A 17,110-nucleotide genomic window follows, 5' to 3' on the forward strand; every position below is an offset into this window, starting at 1 on the left:
ATAACTAAAATATTTATATAAATATTATTAACCTGAATATAACATTTTAAAATTAATTTTATATTAATTAAATTATTTATATATCATTTTCATAATATTTTAATTAAATGTAACGCAATATTTTATTAAAATAGTTATATAAAAAATTACATATGCCTTTTCAAAATCTTTGTATATCTAAATAATATGAAATTTAGGAAAATAAAATATAAAAAATTATGGGCAAGTTGAAATTTTAACTATGTTAAATGCCGCTTACAATGTAAGGGCAATTTTTTTGCAACTTGCCCGATAAACAAAATCTACGAGCTCTAAGATACATGCGGAGTCCAGACGAAGAGAATCGTTCAATTTTATGACTGTAAAAAATAAAGGCACAATGATGAACAGTAACTACACTTTTATTGTTCACAATCACAAAACCAAATGGTTCTCTACATCAAGACTCTGCACATAATATTCTCTCTTATTTCCAAGCTCTCTCTTCTCTCTCCCTCTATATTTTTAAAATTTCATTTCGGACAACTTTATATAACTATTTATTCTTTACATGCAAGATATTTTTATTTAATTTAATAAAATAATAAAACAACCATCTCAAAGGAAGCTTAAATCTCTTATGGTAGATACCCCCGTTCCGAAAAAACAAAAACATCCCTCTATGCTTTAGCTTATTCATATGTGCTTTTAGTTGTGAAAATTTTATGACTGAGATAAAATACAAGTAAAAAATTTGGACTAATACACTTCCACATTATCACCATTATCACAGACCTTTTCTTCAGATCTAAGAACATCAATGTCCATGCAAACCTTTACATCCGCACTTTCAAACTTCACAATACTAGCTTGACGAAAATCAGAGGATGGTTCCTCTATGATTCTTGAACAATAAGCAACACCGTTCCCATGATAAGCAGGATCATTTAATCCATTAGCATCACAAAAACTATCATCCACAGTTGAAGAAATCTCAGTCTTCTCATCACCAATGCTATGGTTTTCTGCGACTACAATGGAAGCTGACGGCTTACTTGGCGCACAACTATCATCCACATCTGTTCTTCTTTCATGAACATCAGAGAAGTTTCTGTCGCATTTGTCCTCTGCAAGTCCTTCTGTAACTCCATATTCTGTCACTGATTGAAAGCTTTCTATGGAGCTTTGATCAGTTTTCTTCATTTTCTTAGTGATTGCAACTTCATTAATATTATCATCTACTGTATCTCTTGAATGTAGCCGCTGGTACACACGAGAATCCAAGCTTGGCCCCTCGCTGGGCAAACTTTCACTAGCCTTACCAGCAGAGATTTGTTCCTCAGCAGCCATGAAACCAGCTGGAGATTTCTCAGTAGGCTGAATTGAAGCTCCAGCAATGCTGAAATTCTCAAGAGGAGCTTCTTGATTCTTATTCAACATATCATTAACATTATTAGGTGCTTTGTTGGAAGTAGAAGTGGGTTCAGCTGTTACTCTCTCTTCCAAGGGAACTGACTTGCCTGTGCGGGAAGCACAAAATTCCTGGGCGAACAGTGAATTCAACTGAGCCTGAACAGATGCAGCTAATGAAATAGCATGATCACGCAACAGAGAATTGTGTGGGGGGCATTTAAGCAGATTCATCAAAGTCCTCTTGTATTGAAACATGCTAGTTGAGAGTGAGTTAGATCTGTTGTGACGATAAATCTTACTTGATTTGATCACATGCTCACAGAGGTTCCCCATCTTTGACCAGTTGCAGTCACATATTGCAAATTCAGAGCCTGGATTCAGGACAAGATGAACGTGTCGAGGATTCGCAGGATGAACAACTGTAGCAGAGTTGCCATCAAAAACAACATCGGAATCAAGAATATCCAAAGCCCGACGCCAAGCGGTCAAGCCACATTTCCACTCATCTTTCCAGTATCTGGCAAAGTTATCCTTGCCACTATATTCATCCAACCAGTAATAAGAATGCACCTTGGTACCTAATTTATCAACCAGCCAATCAGCACGTTGGTAGATATTTGAATCTTTCTCATTCAACAATCGAAGTTTGAGTTGATTATGGTAACACTCAGTGGCAGAAGAAACCTCTGTGCTAGCAAGTGGAAGTGACTTCAAGATATTAGTCCACGCTCCTGCACAAAAAGAAAAAAAAAAAATAACGAAGAGGAAAGGGAAATGAGGTTGATGAACAACAGACACTATAATTGATGTCGTAATTGGAAGGTCCAATTTCCACCATTAGGGCCGTTAGGATGGATTAGGGGTGCAAATGAATCGAGTCGAGCTCGTGCCAGGGGGTGTTCGAGTCGAGCTTGACTGTCAAATACCGAGCTCGAGTCAAGCTCGAAAGATGAGCTCGAGCTCGACTCATCTCACGAAATGAGTCGAGTAGAGCGGCTCGTCGAGCTCCTTCCCGACATGCATCGTCCGTGAATCCCGCTCATCGTCCCAAGCTACACCGACCGTTTTCCCGTCGTCGAAGCCGCAAGTTCGTCCTCCCAAGTCGCGAGCTCCGTCGAAGCCCGATCCCGCCTACAAAATCTGATTCCTGAATCTTGCTCCCACCTGCGAATCCCGTTCCCTCCTGCCTACGAAATCTAATTCCCGAATCCCGCTCTCGCCTGCATCATCTTCTCTTACGCGAGCTACTCGACAAGCTCTCGAGTCAAGCAGCGTAGTGTTCGAACTCAGACTCGTTAAGCCTTCGACCTCAAAATTGTGTTCGAGCTTGACTCGTCGAGCCCGTTAATGAGTCGAGCCCAAGCTGGCTCACGAGCCGGCTTGACTCGGTTGCACCCCTAGGATGGATTCAAAAAATACATACTGGCCTTGGAAAGATGGAAGAATTGATCCCACCACCGCCCAAAATGAACAGTATAACTAATTACCATGGTATTGAAGAGGATCCAAGTCCAATGCAATATTGTATCGCATAGATCAATAGTTGTCAGAGAGAGAGAGTACAGGATAGCAAAGGTTGAGATAGACGAGAAATTACCTAATTTTGGAAACCAAACTCCCTTAAAATAATCCAAAAAATCCAAGCAATCAACAAAGTCTTCTATAAAATCATGAACTGAATCCAGGGAAGCCCGATCCCTGCAAATGTTTGAAACAATTTCTCCAAGTCGCGTTGACAGCTCCACTTGCATTCCTATGTCTGAGCACTTTTTCATCAAATTTTTATGCCAGGAATGGCGTACACGCCAGAAACTTATCAAAATAGAACACTGAAAGACCTCCCTACATGATATAAAATAAAGTTGGCGTTTCGAGCATAATTGCTGCAAACACTAAACATATAAAAGAATAAAAGATTCACAAAAAGTCAACCTAATGACATTCACATCAGCTAAAGGATCATCAACAATGAAACCACCCAATTTCCATGTTGGATCTTTTGAACGAATCCTGTCATAAAGAGATCGCATCCATCGGTGTATCTCGCCGCTGGAAAATCTTGCTGTTATAATCCATGCTACAGGGATTGCATTCCTTTTTGAGTCGAAGACCAGGAGACTATAAACGGAATACTGCAAAATAGTACAGAGATGATTATATATCAACAAAAAGACAACAATGACACAGCAGCAAGCATACAACCTCAACAAACCTTTAGCTTATTTGTGCCAAACCTTGAATCAGAGGCTATAACACTGCGGTTACCAAACTGAATCATTTGTTGGAGCTGCCAATCCGTTTGAATCCCCAAAACAAAAGGTTCAGAATCAGAGAAGTCCTCATAAAAGAACACATGATCCCGGTGCATTTCAACCCACATATTACTACTAATACCATCATTAGGGTCTAATTCATATGTGGAACGCCTAATCTTCCTTTCTAGCCTGCGTACGTACCTGTGAGTGAGAAGATCATCCCTATTGCTTGGCCCTCCCTGCTTCTCTACTGCTTCAGTATGCCTCTGCATGATAGTTTCTACGGGGACCCCAACATACAATAAGGACATAATTTGAAGACGGAGCTCATCTGAGATACATGGTGCAAACATTGCAGAGGTTCCCACAGATTTTGTATCCTGGAGTCCATGGCAAGGTAGCCCTTTCTTGTCTACATGCTTATCTTGATTGTATATGACAAGTGCAACAGACGGTTCAGCTATTAGACGCTTCACAATGAAATGGCATACACAACCCCTTTTTGTGTTTGGCCTACCAGCAGGAGTCTTTCTCTTTGTGCAATAGGTCCTGCTGGGGCGAACAACACCTCCCTTCCTGTGATCATCTGGTCCAAAAGAACACCAATACCTGCATCCAACCAACCCAATCACAAAAAGAGAAGAAAAAACTCTATCCATTAAAAAAAAACCAACAACAACAACAACATCAAGCTTTTATCCCACTATATGGGGTTGGCTACATGAATCCTTTTTATCCATTGTGTCATTTTAATAGTCAATTTCTCATTTAAATCTAATCTAAGAACATCCATGACTAAGCAAAAAGATATGGGCTTAAGGTTGATCCTTGATGTAACCCAACTACAATAGGAAAATACTTGCTCAAACCACCTTGTCTTTGAACACAAGTGACAGCTCCTGCATACATATATCCTTAATGGCTTGTACAAGAATTATTAACTCTTTTCTTTTCTAGAACTCTCAATAGCACTTATCTTGGAATATTATCACAATAAAAATCATATGTATATCATCCTTATTTTCTCTATATTTCTCTATCAAACCTCTTAATAAATGTATAAGTTCCATAGTAGACCTGACCAACATGAATCCAAATTGATTTTGAGAAATATTAGTATCACGACGTAATCTATGCTCCATAGCTCTCTCCATAGTTTTAAACTATGACACATCAATTTAATTGTTTTATAATTCACACAATCTTGTGCATCACCTTTATTCTTATAAATATGAATCAACGCACTCATTCTCCACTCATATGATATCTTTTGTCTTCAAATTAAAAAGTTTAGTAAGCCAAGGCATTCATTCATTGCCTAAGCATTTACACACCTCTATTGGAATATCATCAAGTCCAATAATTTTTCTACATTTTATTTTCTTCAAAGCCTCGCTAACTTTAGTTTTACTAATACGCCGATAAAAATAAAAATCTCTATTTTCTTATAGATTGCTAAGATCACTAAAGTCAATCGATTTTTCACAATCTTCATTTAAAAGCTTAGCAAAATATCTTATCCACCTTTGTTGAATATCCTCTTCTAAAAATATATATATTTTTTATTTTCATTTTTAATACACTTCACTTGAACTAAATTCTTATTACTTCTATTTCTTTGTTTGGCTAACTTATATATATATGTTTCGCATTCTTTAGTATTTAATCTATTATATAAATCATTAAAAGAAAATAATGTTTGCATCAAAGAATGCTTTCTTAAACTCCTTACGGGTCCCTTTATATCTTTCCCAATTTTTAGATTTTTTACATCTAAACCAATTTGTATAACAAAGTTTTTTATTTTTATTTTTTTAACTTTTTTGCACATTTTGATTCCACCACCAACTATTTTTACTATTATGAGCTTTTCCTTTTGATACTCTAAGTACATCCTTTGCAACATTCTTAATATTACTAGCTATTTTTCCTACATAATATTAGCTACCTCATACACAAACAAAATCATAAGATCTCGAATCATATTCCCAAAAATATTTTTATTAGAGTTCTTTAAATGCCCCAATCTAATCCTAGAACAACAATTTATTTTGTTTTTCAAATTTTGCCCATTTATCTTAAAGTCTAAAACTAATAAATGATGTTGGATAAAATATCACTCGGAATAACTTTATAATCTTTGTAATCTAAACAATCTATTTTTTATAAGAAAATAATCAGTCTGAGTTTTACTATATCCATTTTTATAAGTGATGAGATGCACATCACTTTTTTAAATAAAGTATTAACTATTAACAATTATAAAATCATAAGCTATAGCAAAATCTAATATAGTCATACCACCTTCATTAGTCGCTCCAAACTCATAACCATCATTAATAATTTTAAAATCTTCTATCCCTCTACCAACATGTCCATTTAAATCTCTTTCAATAAAAACTTTTTTCTTCAAGATGTATATTTTATATTAATTTTTTTTAAATCATTCCAAAATTTTAATTTTGAACACATCCAAATCTAATTGAGGAGCAGACACTTATAATATTAATAATCTTAGCATCAACAATAATCATCAAAGCTATAATTATATATTCAATTCTATCAATTTTCACAATATTATCCTTCAAACTCTTATCTATGATAGTATGATCACACCTATACCATTTCTATTACGACTCTTACCAGAATACTAAAGTTTAAATCATAAACTATCAATCACATTAACCTTCTCTCCAATCTATTTAGTTTCCTAAATGCATAGAATATTTATCTTCATATGAATCATAATATCAATTCATTCCATTAATTTACTTATAAGGGAACCTACATTCCAAGATTATATCCTAATTCTAGTTTCATGGACTCGTTTCTTTGCCCACATCAATCCATGATGTGGGAACACTTGCCTATTTAACACTACACCCGAGCACCAATGCAGCAGCCCTTGTATACCTCTGGCAGTATTCAAGCCATACAACACGTCACTTTCAAGGTCAAAGCATCAACACGATATATTAAACAACTCATGTCATGATTATTCGACAAGTTTTATGCTGATTGTTGACTACCTAATACGACCCTCTAATTTTTTCATTCAGGATAGCAGCCCATGCACACTTCTCGTTGTATCCATTAAAAATAACCGCTCCTTAAAAACTACTGAAAAAAAAAGGTTATAGTTGACAACATAAACTAAGGACACAATCCACCTTAAATGTATAGTTATCATTAGTGCAATTAGGTCAAAAATTAGCCCAACCGCTATTGTACTGGTCCAAAAACATTATATAGAGACAAACAACTGCACTCATATTAATTCCAAGTAGTTCAAGCAACCAAGCAGAAATTTTTTTTGTAAGACCCTTACAGAATATACTCGAGAATTCCATCAACCTTTAGTTTGTTGGCCATCTCTGGTGACCGTCTTCTCCTCGCTTCAACATGAAATCTGGTAGGACAATCCTTGTTGTTTGATTCACCTCTGACAAAATCATTCACTCTGGAGAATGGGATTAGTGCCAGTTTGTCCATGGTCTCACGCCAGCCTTCCACTCTGGACCACACAATGTCAGCAGCAGAGAATTCTATGTTTGGTGGACTCTGCACCGGAAGACTCAAAATTTCATCCCATCTAGCCATCTGCATTTCAATAGACAATGATCCATGTATCATCCCAAGGTTTTATCTTTGGTTCATGAAAAATAAAACCGTTAGAAATAGAAAAAAGAAGCAGAAATATTTGAAGAAGAGAGAAACAAATAAATTAAGTCCCTCGCTTGTTTACAACAATAATTTTAGAGAGAATTACACAAACTCTGAGTATCACATCAATGTAAACATTTCAATGAAGAAAAGATTCAGACAACCTATAATTGTATGCGAAACAAAAAATTGTTAAATATATCATATTTTCTTCTGAGCGAGCATGAAGATTATGATATTTTCCAATGATTGCGAATATTTTCACATAATCAGACCGTTGAAAATTTTGAACCCCAAGTCTAATCTGAACAAAAAATTTCCTTATAAAAAAGTCCTTCAAATAAACCACAACGGCAGAATAAACCTAAATATTAGCTAAAATCAGGAGCCAGAAAACAGAAGTATCAGAATTTACTTTCAAGCACAAAACCTGATTCAACCAAATTAATTCAGTCCACAGAAAAATAATTAAATGAAGCAAGCAGTAAGTAACAACCCTACCGAATTAATATACTCTTCACATGGGAATCAGTGTATGGCTCTCCATTCTCCGAAGTCCAAAGCAAAGAAGCCTTTTTCGAGTCCAATTTGAAGAAGCCTCCACCACGTAAAGAAGATAAATGATAAGAAAAGAAAGAGTTACTCAGCTACCACTTACCAAATGTCCTCAACCTTCCATCTCTACTTTCCTAACCGCCAACCTTCTTTATCCTCTTTACCAAGAAGTTCTGAACTTTCTTTGCAATTAAAGAGGTTGAGGGGAGGAAAAAAAATAAGGGTTAATTCATGAGGCAGAAAAATGGAAGGGTTTCGAGGTTTTGAGCGATAAGCTATCTCAACTTGGGTTGGGACTAGTTGACCATCATGATACCCACCCAATTTGCCTCAATCGGAAGGAGCTAAAACAATCTAAAGATGAGGAAGAGAGAGAGAGAGAGAGAGAGGCAACTAGGGAGAGTGAGAGAATCATGTTGCCTCCACTCTCTAAGAAGATATCCACTCCCTACCCCACATCTAGACCACTCTACCCCTCCTCAAGCACTTAACTTAAGATGTGTATGTCTAAGTGTTGTGTATGTGAAAGAGAACAAAAAGGATGGCTCACTACAAAAGAGAGGGAGGGGGAGGAGAATGGGACAACGCATCAAGGGATGGTGAAGAGTAAAGGAAGGGCAGGGGTTGACTATGGCCGCAGTGGCAAGGAGAATGGGAGTAGAGAACGGAAGCAAAATAGGGAATGATAGTTGGAGAAGACAGCAATTGGGTTAGGTATGCTCAATCTTCACAAGTGACAACTGGACAAAAACAATCTTGTTTGGAAGAGATCCGCCAAAAAAGAAAAAAACTACGTAAGCTATTCAAAATACAAGGATCTTTTTTAGACTAGGAATTTTATGAGGTTATGTTCAATTCAATTTCATAAGGCACCTCAAAATTGATTGATGAGCTTTCACATGATTTCTACTTCTTAGATAACTTCTAATAAAAAATTCTAATTAAAAAAATTTGCGGTGATGAAATTTTAATGCAAGCCAATTTTTAAAGGATTTAACAATTTAAAAAAGATAATAATAAGACTACCTAAAATGTTACTTAAAAATAAGATGAAAGATATGCTGAGTTGGGAATGATAGCTCAAGACCATTGAACATGTTTTTTCAAGATGGTTGGGAGGACCTAGCAATTCGCATTTTTAAAAGAGTTGGAGAAGTCACTTCTAAGATACTTGATTACTCAAGAGAAAAATGAAACTTCATATCCCTTCGAGTTCCAGGTAATTATGGCATAATTAAACCCCTCAAGTATTTTTTAAGAGGGAAGTGGAAATAACACTTCCTAAACGCCTTCTTACTGAGGCAAACTGAAAATCCAGTTAATATATGTTTACAAGATGAAAGGTTACAATTGCGAACCTTTCAATGGTTTAGTTTACAACCTTGAACAATGGGATTCCTATCCAATAATTATGATCATTCCTATTGGTTAACTGATGAAATTAGAATTATTCTAGGGGATTAAAAGAGATATTTTCCCTCCTTTGGCCAACCTTCTCCACATCCTCAGTTCCATAAAGAATAGGCCAACTCAAGCCTGCTTTATATTTTGCTCTCAAGCAATCTTAAGCTTATTCTTGCAATCACTCCCTGCTTTCCTTAAGATTCCTGTAAATTTTCAGTGGTCCAGGGCTTAAGGAGGTCACTTCTTAGGAGTAAAATAAGGTTTCTCTTTTTTCCTTGCATCTTAATATTCAACTGAAAATGGTTTTGATTGGTTTTATCGGATGTATATTTTGAGTGTTAAAACCTTTCAATTTAAAGAGTTATTTTCTTTTGATAATTCTTCTAGCACATTCTCCGCAAAAGCATTATTGTAAAGTGGTTCATCACTAAACCTGAAAAAAGAATATAGTGCTTCCTTGTCCAAGAAAGGGAAGAAAATTGTGGGTTTAATCCTTCCTGAGAAAAGAATTGTGGAATAATCCTTGATCCAAAAGGGAGGCTACTTGAGCGCCACCAGAAAAGATACAAAGGTCTAATAGAAAATTTGCAAAAAGGAGCTTCAGTAGTGAATCGATCATAAATTAAGAAGTCAAACCAATAAATATTTGTTTATGTCGACTTAGTTTAAATTTTATTTCATTTGTGTTTAGTTGCAAATAAGTTACTAACAGCCTTTAACTATACATTTTTTTTAAGTTCTCTCTCAAGGTCAATTGATTTTGGGTTCCAGTGTTCCACTAAGGTTAAATTTTGATTTGTTTATGATTCAACCAAAAAAACTATTTTAAGATTGCAAATTAAAACAAACTTGTCTTCCTTAAACATAGATGAACATGAGCACATAACACAACAACGCTTACAACTAACAAGACACAACAACACTTTCAAGTTTCAACTTAAAAAAAATAACACAACCTTAGAACACAATACCTTACAACATATATAAATTATGAGAAATATATAGATGGGGCGGGAACTGTGAATAGAGAAAAAGAGGTAGAAAATCGAAACGAATTAATAGAGGGGAAATGAGGCTAGCTCGCAAGCTAAAATAAAACCAGCAGGTTATATTCCAAAAATTAGTCACACACCCTAAAACTGCAGCAAAAACAACCTTGTTTATAAATCAAATCTCCACGTGGGAAATCGAAGCACCAAGGGGAGGGGGCGGACCGAAGCATCAACACAACTTTTAATGAGCAGGGAAAAAACTACAGCAAGATCGAAGGGACAGCTAGCTTGCCTATATCAAATCTCCCCATGTGGAGAAATCTCATCCCCTGATGAGATAATTTCAGAACCTCCATTATATGCTGATTGAACCATATCTAATTCCTGACATAAAGCATCATACTTCCTTTTGATCATCTTTTTTTCTTGTTTAAACTTGGCTTGAAGTAGACACTTCCTATTTTTATATCGTTCAGCACATAAATACATTTTCTCTTGTACTTTGTAAAGTTCGTTCTGAAGTGGATTAATAATCCTTGTGGCGAAATCCATTTGGTTGTTGGAATTTTCACTTCTGTAATAGTTAACATAGAATGCTGACTTTTAAAATCCGCAAGATCAAATTCCTCTTGAGACTCCTTTAAATCATGATTTGAAACTTCGGCTTGTCGATGAATGTCCATATTTTTAACTTTTTTTCTAAATAAAAAGAAAGGAAGATCCACAAAAAACCAAAGCTTTGATACAAACTTGATGAAACAAAAAAAGCTATTTAAGATTGCAAATTAAAACAAACTTGTCTTCCTTAAACATAGATGAACATGAGGAAGGAAAAAAACTACACGGGGTACCGAAGGGACAACCGCCACGGTGGAAATCAAAGCATCAAAAGAGGGGGGAGGGGGGGGGGACTGAAGCATCAACACAACTTTTAATGAGCAAGAAAAAACTACAGTAAGACCAAAGGGACGGGTAGCTTGCCTACATCACTTTAAGACACCCGATTCACCTCTTTGATTGTGCATGAGCATCGTCACATTAGGATTGGATGTGTGCCCTAAAAAGAACAAAGAACACTTGAAGATTTATGTTAGCTCCACTGCAATAGGAATTGAAATCTAACAAACTATCGTGCCATTGTTGATAGACACGAACTTCTCAAGGGGCTTTTGAGATGTTTATTTAGTCACGATTGAAGCTCATAACTAAAGGAAAAGTGATATCAATCTTAAAAGCCAAGTATCTCTTTCTTTTGGACATCAATATTGCATTGCCTAACTGAGTGTACATATTTTGATAGTTTAACAAGTAGATGGAGATATTTCCCACTTAACAACCACATGTATTCAATACACTGATTATAAGGGCATCTAAAAGCTTGATAACCACATAGTAATATCCAACATAAGTAACTAGATGCCTTATTATAACAATTCTTCACGGCAAAAAAAAAATTCCATAGATACACATTAATTATTTGCTAATAGTGAAATCTAATAAACCTAATTGTTGCACGATATACAATTAACAATTGACCAACAAAATTACGGAAGTGCGAAGCTTTGGAAGATCAAAATTATTTTAATAAAAATGGGAACAATAACGAGGCATATCATTTATATGGGACCAATGATAGAATGAACTACCACACAACACATATATGACATGAGTTATAAGAGATGCATTCACTATGTAAAAAGAAAAAAAAACTAAGAATGAATCATCAATAGTAGTGTCATGAAATTACTATCAATACACTGTCATAATTAATTCAAATGAAATATTGTAAGGATGTATCAATATAATAATATCATAATAAACCAATATAAGAAAAATCATTAGGAATGTATAGGCGAAGCCAACAATGGATGAGGTCATCACCTCATAGTTGAAACCATTAGTTTCATTGATGTCTTGCCAGCCTTGACACATGAATGGACCCATTGGCCCATGCTCATCAGTGAAAATAATAACATACTAGCCACATATATTGGTAAAGGTAAAATCACAAGGAGCATCACTGCATCATCTAATACTTAGTATTTCCATTTAGTAGCTATCAAGAATGCAATAATATGGAAGATTTATGTTTATAACATGATCAATAGGCTCAATCTTTCAAAAACTTGTTTACAAAACTATATACAAACATGAGAAGCATGCCAAAAACATTATACGAATACAATGATGCCAACATACAATCAAATGAAGTTGTTTCATGGTAGTAGTCATAATTTTAAAAACCGGATCGGATCAGCCGGTTCAACTAGGAATCAGCCAGTCGGCTAGTTTGATCTTTCCACATAACCGGATTCGCACGACGCCAGATATCGCCCCCTCGAACCGGCAGTTCGACTACTAAACAAGCAAACTAGTGCCAATTTTGAATAAATGATTCTGTTCAATTGTTTATTACATACATTAGAAATTTAGAATTCATCTTGAAAGTTACAACTACAAAGAGATCATTTACTCAAAAAAATGAATTAATTTAATTGAACCTAACGCTTTTTTATAACTGGCGCCCGTTCCACAGTCCGACCACCGGGCCAAACAGTTTCTGACTAGTTCTTTGCGAGCCCGGGTCTATAATGAAACTGAACTAGCCAACTGATCTGGTCTTAAAAAATATGGTTAAAATAAAAGAGAGATGACTTAGCTGAAGTTATTTAGGCAATATATTTTTAAAATTAAAATTAATTATTCATGACAAAGGTATTAGATATGTGTGTTTGTTAAATTTTTATTTCTTTAAATTAGACTCATATATGGTGGTGTGACCCATGTCGAGCAAGTGCATGTATTAGATACTACGGCATGCCTCATTATTATGAAGTGTCAGTACATCATAGCTTAAAGTTAATAACAATAAGAACTCTCACAATATCTTATCCTACATTTATTCATGCTTAAATCACCAATCACAAGGCTCAAACTAAGCAACTTAATATAGTAATCTTATGGCAATCTCCATTCCCTAATAGAATAATAATCATTCATGTTAGGGTTTACCCATAGCTGTCAATGGCGCAAAATAGCGCGCGCCATGGCGCCTCATATATAATTATTTTTAGAATATTAAAAAGCTTATTACATAATACATGTTATAACGCTAAAAAACCCTAGCCCGTCTGTCTCTCTTCTTCCTCACTCGATCGAACAGGTGACAAGTCGAAGCCCGTGCGCACTAATTCCTTTGTCGTCCACCCATCTGAGCAGAGACAGAGCCGCGCAAAGGCCCCTCTTAGGTCCGGCCCTCTCTCACGCGACTAAAGCGGTGAGTCAACTCCAAGTAATTTCTTCCCCTTTTTATTTTCTCCTTTCTTTTACTAGTTTTAATTCCTCCTCTTCTTTCTTTAGTTCTTTTCCTTCCATTTTCTTTCTATGTTAATTTCTCAAATCAACAAAGTGACGCTTGAGAGCAAAAATTTGGCTCTTTCCTTTTTATTAAAAAGGAGCTTAACAAAATTTGAGTACTTATTACAAAATCTTCGAGCATTGACATGGTTTCCATCATTATTAAAAAGGAGCTTCATCTCAAGGTGGAAAAAATGACAGCATATCAAAGATGTTATTAATCTCTGATATTTTACTTATTGGTGCAATTTTCTTTACCAGTTATGTTATCTCTGGTTGATGGTTTCTTGTTTATTTCGGATGCTTCTATATTGGTTATTAGTGGTTATGTTTCTTTCCTTTTTATGCTGTCTATGATGCATTTCTCAGAGCTTCCTATTTCTGGCGTGGTTTTTCTTCTGATATGTGGCCTAATGTTTAGATTATTTCTCTGCTGGTTACTTGTGGGCTGACATATGTTGATGCTACTGAATTTTTTTTTTTGTGGTCTGATGAGATTTATATTTGTCATTGGACAATAACGATAATCCCCTAATTCCAGACCATTTACTCTTGGACGACCATTTTGGCAAATAGGGGAATCACCCCTTCCTTGTTTCTGAAAGTTTCTAAAGCTTATCTTAAATATATCCGAGTCTTGGCTTAGAGGAGGCTTTCTTTTGGCCGCTGGCAGTTATATTTTTCCTCTTTCATAGTTTTCACAATTTTTCTGAGAGTTTTGGTAGTTGTAGTAGTTTTTTTGATAGACGCCTTCAATTATGACCATAGTGCTGCTTATTTTAAATGTATATTTGGATGTATATTAATTCTTTAATTTTATTACTTGCATTTAAAAATATGAGAACTAGTTTTTAGATGTAAATTAGATTTATATTAGTTCTTTGATTCTCTTACTTGCATTTCAAAAAAATGAGAATTAATTTTTAGATGTAAATTAGATTTTCAATTCTCATGCTATTATCATTATGAATTTAAAGATTGAAAATTGACTTCCAAGCACATAAAAAATATTGTTGATTGCAAATTGACTTCCAAGCACATAAAAAAATGACTTCTAAACATGGGTGCATCATCTACATTGAACAATTCAAGTAGTCCTACAACAAAAATAATGTTTTCTTTGGGTGAAAGTTGAAGTTTGTATTCGAAGTGCCCTACATGAGGCAAACTCAAGTATGTATTCTTATTTCCTTCATGATTTTTTAAAAAAGTTTTTGACCTACTATTTTATTGTTTTATGTTTTTTTTTTTTACAAGTCTATGAAATTAGTTTATTAGCAAGTGGTATTGTTCTTGTGTAAAAGGAGCATAATCTTTGAAAGGGAGAAAGTTTAATTTTATTTAATGGAAAGATTGTTATTCTGGATTGTGTAGTTTTTGTCAAATCTCTTGTTCATGAAAGAAGCAAAAGTTTTTATTGAGAAAGAAATTTGTTGAGTTCTTTGACTGTAGACATGCCAAAATGATAGAGTTGGAATATAGTATATTTGTGTTACAGTTTAACAACTAGATCACTATTGAGGTTCATAGTCTACAGGAATTTGGTTAAAGCTAGAGCAAATGTAAAAGACTAAAAAATTGCAAAATCGGATACACAACAAGGGTAAACTATTTGGGCTTATGATGTTTGAAGGGAAGAGATAACTAATTTCAATAAAATTGTCATAGATTTAGAAAACCTTGGGATTAAGATGAATTATGAGAATTATGCTCTAATTATGCTCAGAGTGATGGTGAAATAGATGGGGATATTATCAGCAGAATTCAAGTTGGATGGTTGAAGTGGCGGAATGCATCGGGCTTGTTATGTGATAGAAATGTACCCCTCAAACTTAAGGGAAAATTCTATAAGATGGTAGTGAGGCCTGCAATGCTTTATGGTGCCGAATGTTGGCCATTAAAAGAGAAGCATAATACTAAGTTAAGTGTGGCAGAGATGAGGATGCTTAGATGGATGAGTGGCTTTACCCTTAGAGATAGGATACGAAATGAGCATATACGTGAAAAGGTTGGAGTAGCTCCAGTAGAAGATAAGATTAGAGAGAGTCGCCTTAGATGGTTTGGTCACATAAAAAGGCGGCCTTCCGACGACCCAGTTAGGAGAGTAGAGGTATTAGATTTGACTTGTGTTAAGAAAGGTAGGGGTAGACCTAAAAAGACTTGGTTAGAAAATATTAGGAATGACCTTTCTTTATTAGATTTAAACGAGAATTTGGCTTTTAATAGGACACAATGGAGAAAAAGGATTCATGTAGCCGACCCCACGTAGTGGGATAAAGGCTTGATGTTGTTGTTGTTGTTGTATGCTCTAATTATACTTAATTTAATGGCTAAATCACATGGACATTTTGTTAAACTATAAAATGTGTTTAGAAAACTATCATTAGATAACATGGAAATCCAATGAAATAGAAACTAAAATAGGAAAAAAATTCGAAGAAGCATTTAGATTTGAATGTAGGAAGATCCAAAAAGAAAAAAAAATCGAATGTAGGTCCAAATTTAAAGCTAAAATCAAATGCTTTTTTTTTTGTCACAAGGAAGATCACTAAAAAACAAAGTTAAATCTCACGGTAAGCCGGCGACTAGGATGGTCGGAGGAGTTCGCCGGCGGCTAGGATGATCGTGCTGTTGTTATTAAGAAAGGAAGTCATCCAACTAATTCAAAGAGAGAAAAAAAATGTTAAAAAAAAAACAAATTTAAATCTCACGGTAAGCCGGCGGCTGGGATGGTCGGAGGAGTTCGCCGCGGATGGGATGCTTCGGTCGTCGAGCGAGTAGGGGAACAGCCGCTGCCTCAGTCGTCGAGCGAGTAGGGGAACAGGCGAACAGTAATGAATCGCTATTTAGGGGCTGTTTGGTATCGGATTTACAGCGGGATTTAAGTCGGATTTACGCTAAATCCAGCCAAACAGTTTTTGTACGCGCGTTAAATCCCGGGATTCAGTAAATCCCGGATTTACAGCTTAAATCCGGGATTTAGTAAATCCGAGGGGTAGCCGGATTTAGTAAATCCGAGCGGGATTTATCCGAAGAAGCGCGCGAAAGGAAGAAAGTTACCTTCACAGCCAGCGAGCTCCCGTTCTTGCTTCCGATCAAAATGCCGTAACTTCCGATCCGGGTTGAAGTCGTCGCAGGAGCGAAGTCGAACAGGGAGCCGAAGAAGCGACGCCTGCAATCTCTACACCTCCTGCGAAAGCAACGGAGCCGAACAGCAATGACGAAAAGAGAAGATGAAAGGCAAACCCTATCGCCTGTAAGTTATTATTGATTAACATAATTAATATAATTTAAATTATTAATACTTAAGTAAATTAATTAAATAATTAATTGTAATTTAGTGCATAAATTAAATAAATTAATTAAAATTATTAATAATTAAATAAATTAATTAAATAATTTAACTTAATTGCATAATTAATAATTAAATATTAATACAATTATCTTAATTAATATAACTTAAAATATATATTATTAAATATATAATCAATA

The 17,110-nt window shown here is 35.2% G+C and overlaps 2 protein-coding genes across 4 annotated transcripts in view; both read right to left on the reverse strand.

Moving 5' to 3' along the window:
• Positions 1-597: 597 nt before the first annotated feature.
• Positions 598-7,297, reverse strand: LOC110103058. Of its 3 annotated transcripts, XM_020831709.2 has the most exons (6): positions 6,976-7,297; positions 3,849-4,256; positions 3,605-3,776; positions 3,325-3,524; positions 2,990-3,234; positions 598-2,123 (listed from the first exon to the last, which is right to left on the reverse strand). In XM_020831709.2, the coding sequence occupies exons 1-6, from the start codon at positions 7,278-7,280 to the stop codon at positions 739-741; spliced, it is 2,715 nt and encodes a 904-aa protein (XP_020687368.2). In that variant the 5' UTR covers positions 7,281-7,297; the 3' UTR covers positions 598-738. The 3 variants fall into 3 exon arrangements, with proteins under 3 accessions (XP_020687368.2, XP_020687301.2, XP_028553292.1); XM_020831642.2 differs by having other exon boundaries at positions 3,605-4,256; positions 6,976-7,294; XM_028697459.1 differs by having other exon boundaries at positions 3,605-4,256; positions 7,002-7,293.
• A 5,230-nt stretch (positions 7,298-12,527) lies between these two features.
• Positions 12,528-17,110, reverse strand: part of LOC110104586 — a 6,953-nt gene continuing 2,370 nt past the window's right edge. Inside the window, exon 4 of the mRNA XM_020833780.1 lies at positions 12,528-12,616. Within this exon, the coding sequence (XP_020689439.1) occupies positions 12,528-12,616 (89 nt within the window). The remainder of the gene's footprint in view (positions 12,617-17,110) is intronic.

The sequence above is a fragment of the Dendrobium catenatum genome, unplaced genomic scaffold (genome assembly GCF_001605985.2).
Source record: "Dendrobium catenatum unplaced genomic scaffold, ASM160598v2 fragScaff_scaffold_938, whole genome shotgun sequence".
Taxonomy (NCBI): Eukaryota; Viridiplantae; Streptophyta; class Magnoliopsida; order Asparagales; family Orchidaceae; genus Dendrobium; species Dendrobium catenatum.

What these genes read in the sequence shown, in the direction of transcription:
- LOC110103058 (XM_020831642.2), bottom strand. Translation starts at nt 7,280, where the DNA reads ATGATACATGGATCATTGTCTATTGAAATGCAGATGGCTAGATGGGAT. An exon ending in GGAATTCTCGAGTATATTCT is followed by an intron (nt 4,257 to 6,975) that starts GTAAGGGTCTTA and finishes GGTTGGATGCAG; the next exon opens with GTATTGGTGTTCTTTTGGAC. An exon ending in GCTGATGTGAATGTCATTAG is followed by an intron (nt 3,235 to 3,324) that starts GTTGACTTTTTG and finishes TATATCATGTAG; the next exon opens with GGAGGTCTTTCAGTGTTCTA.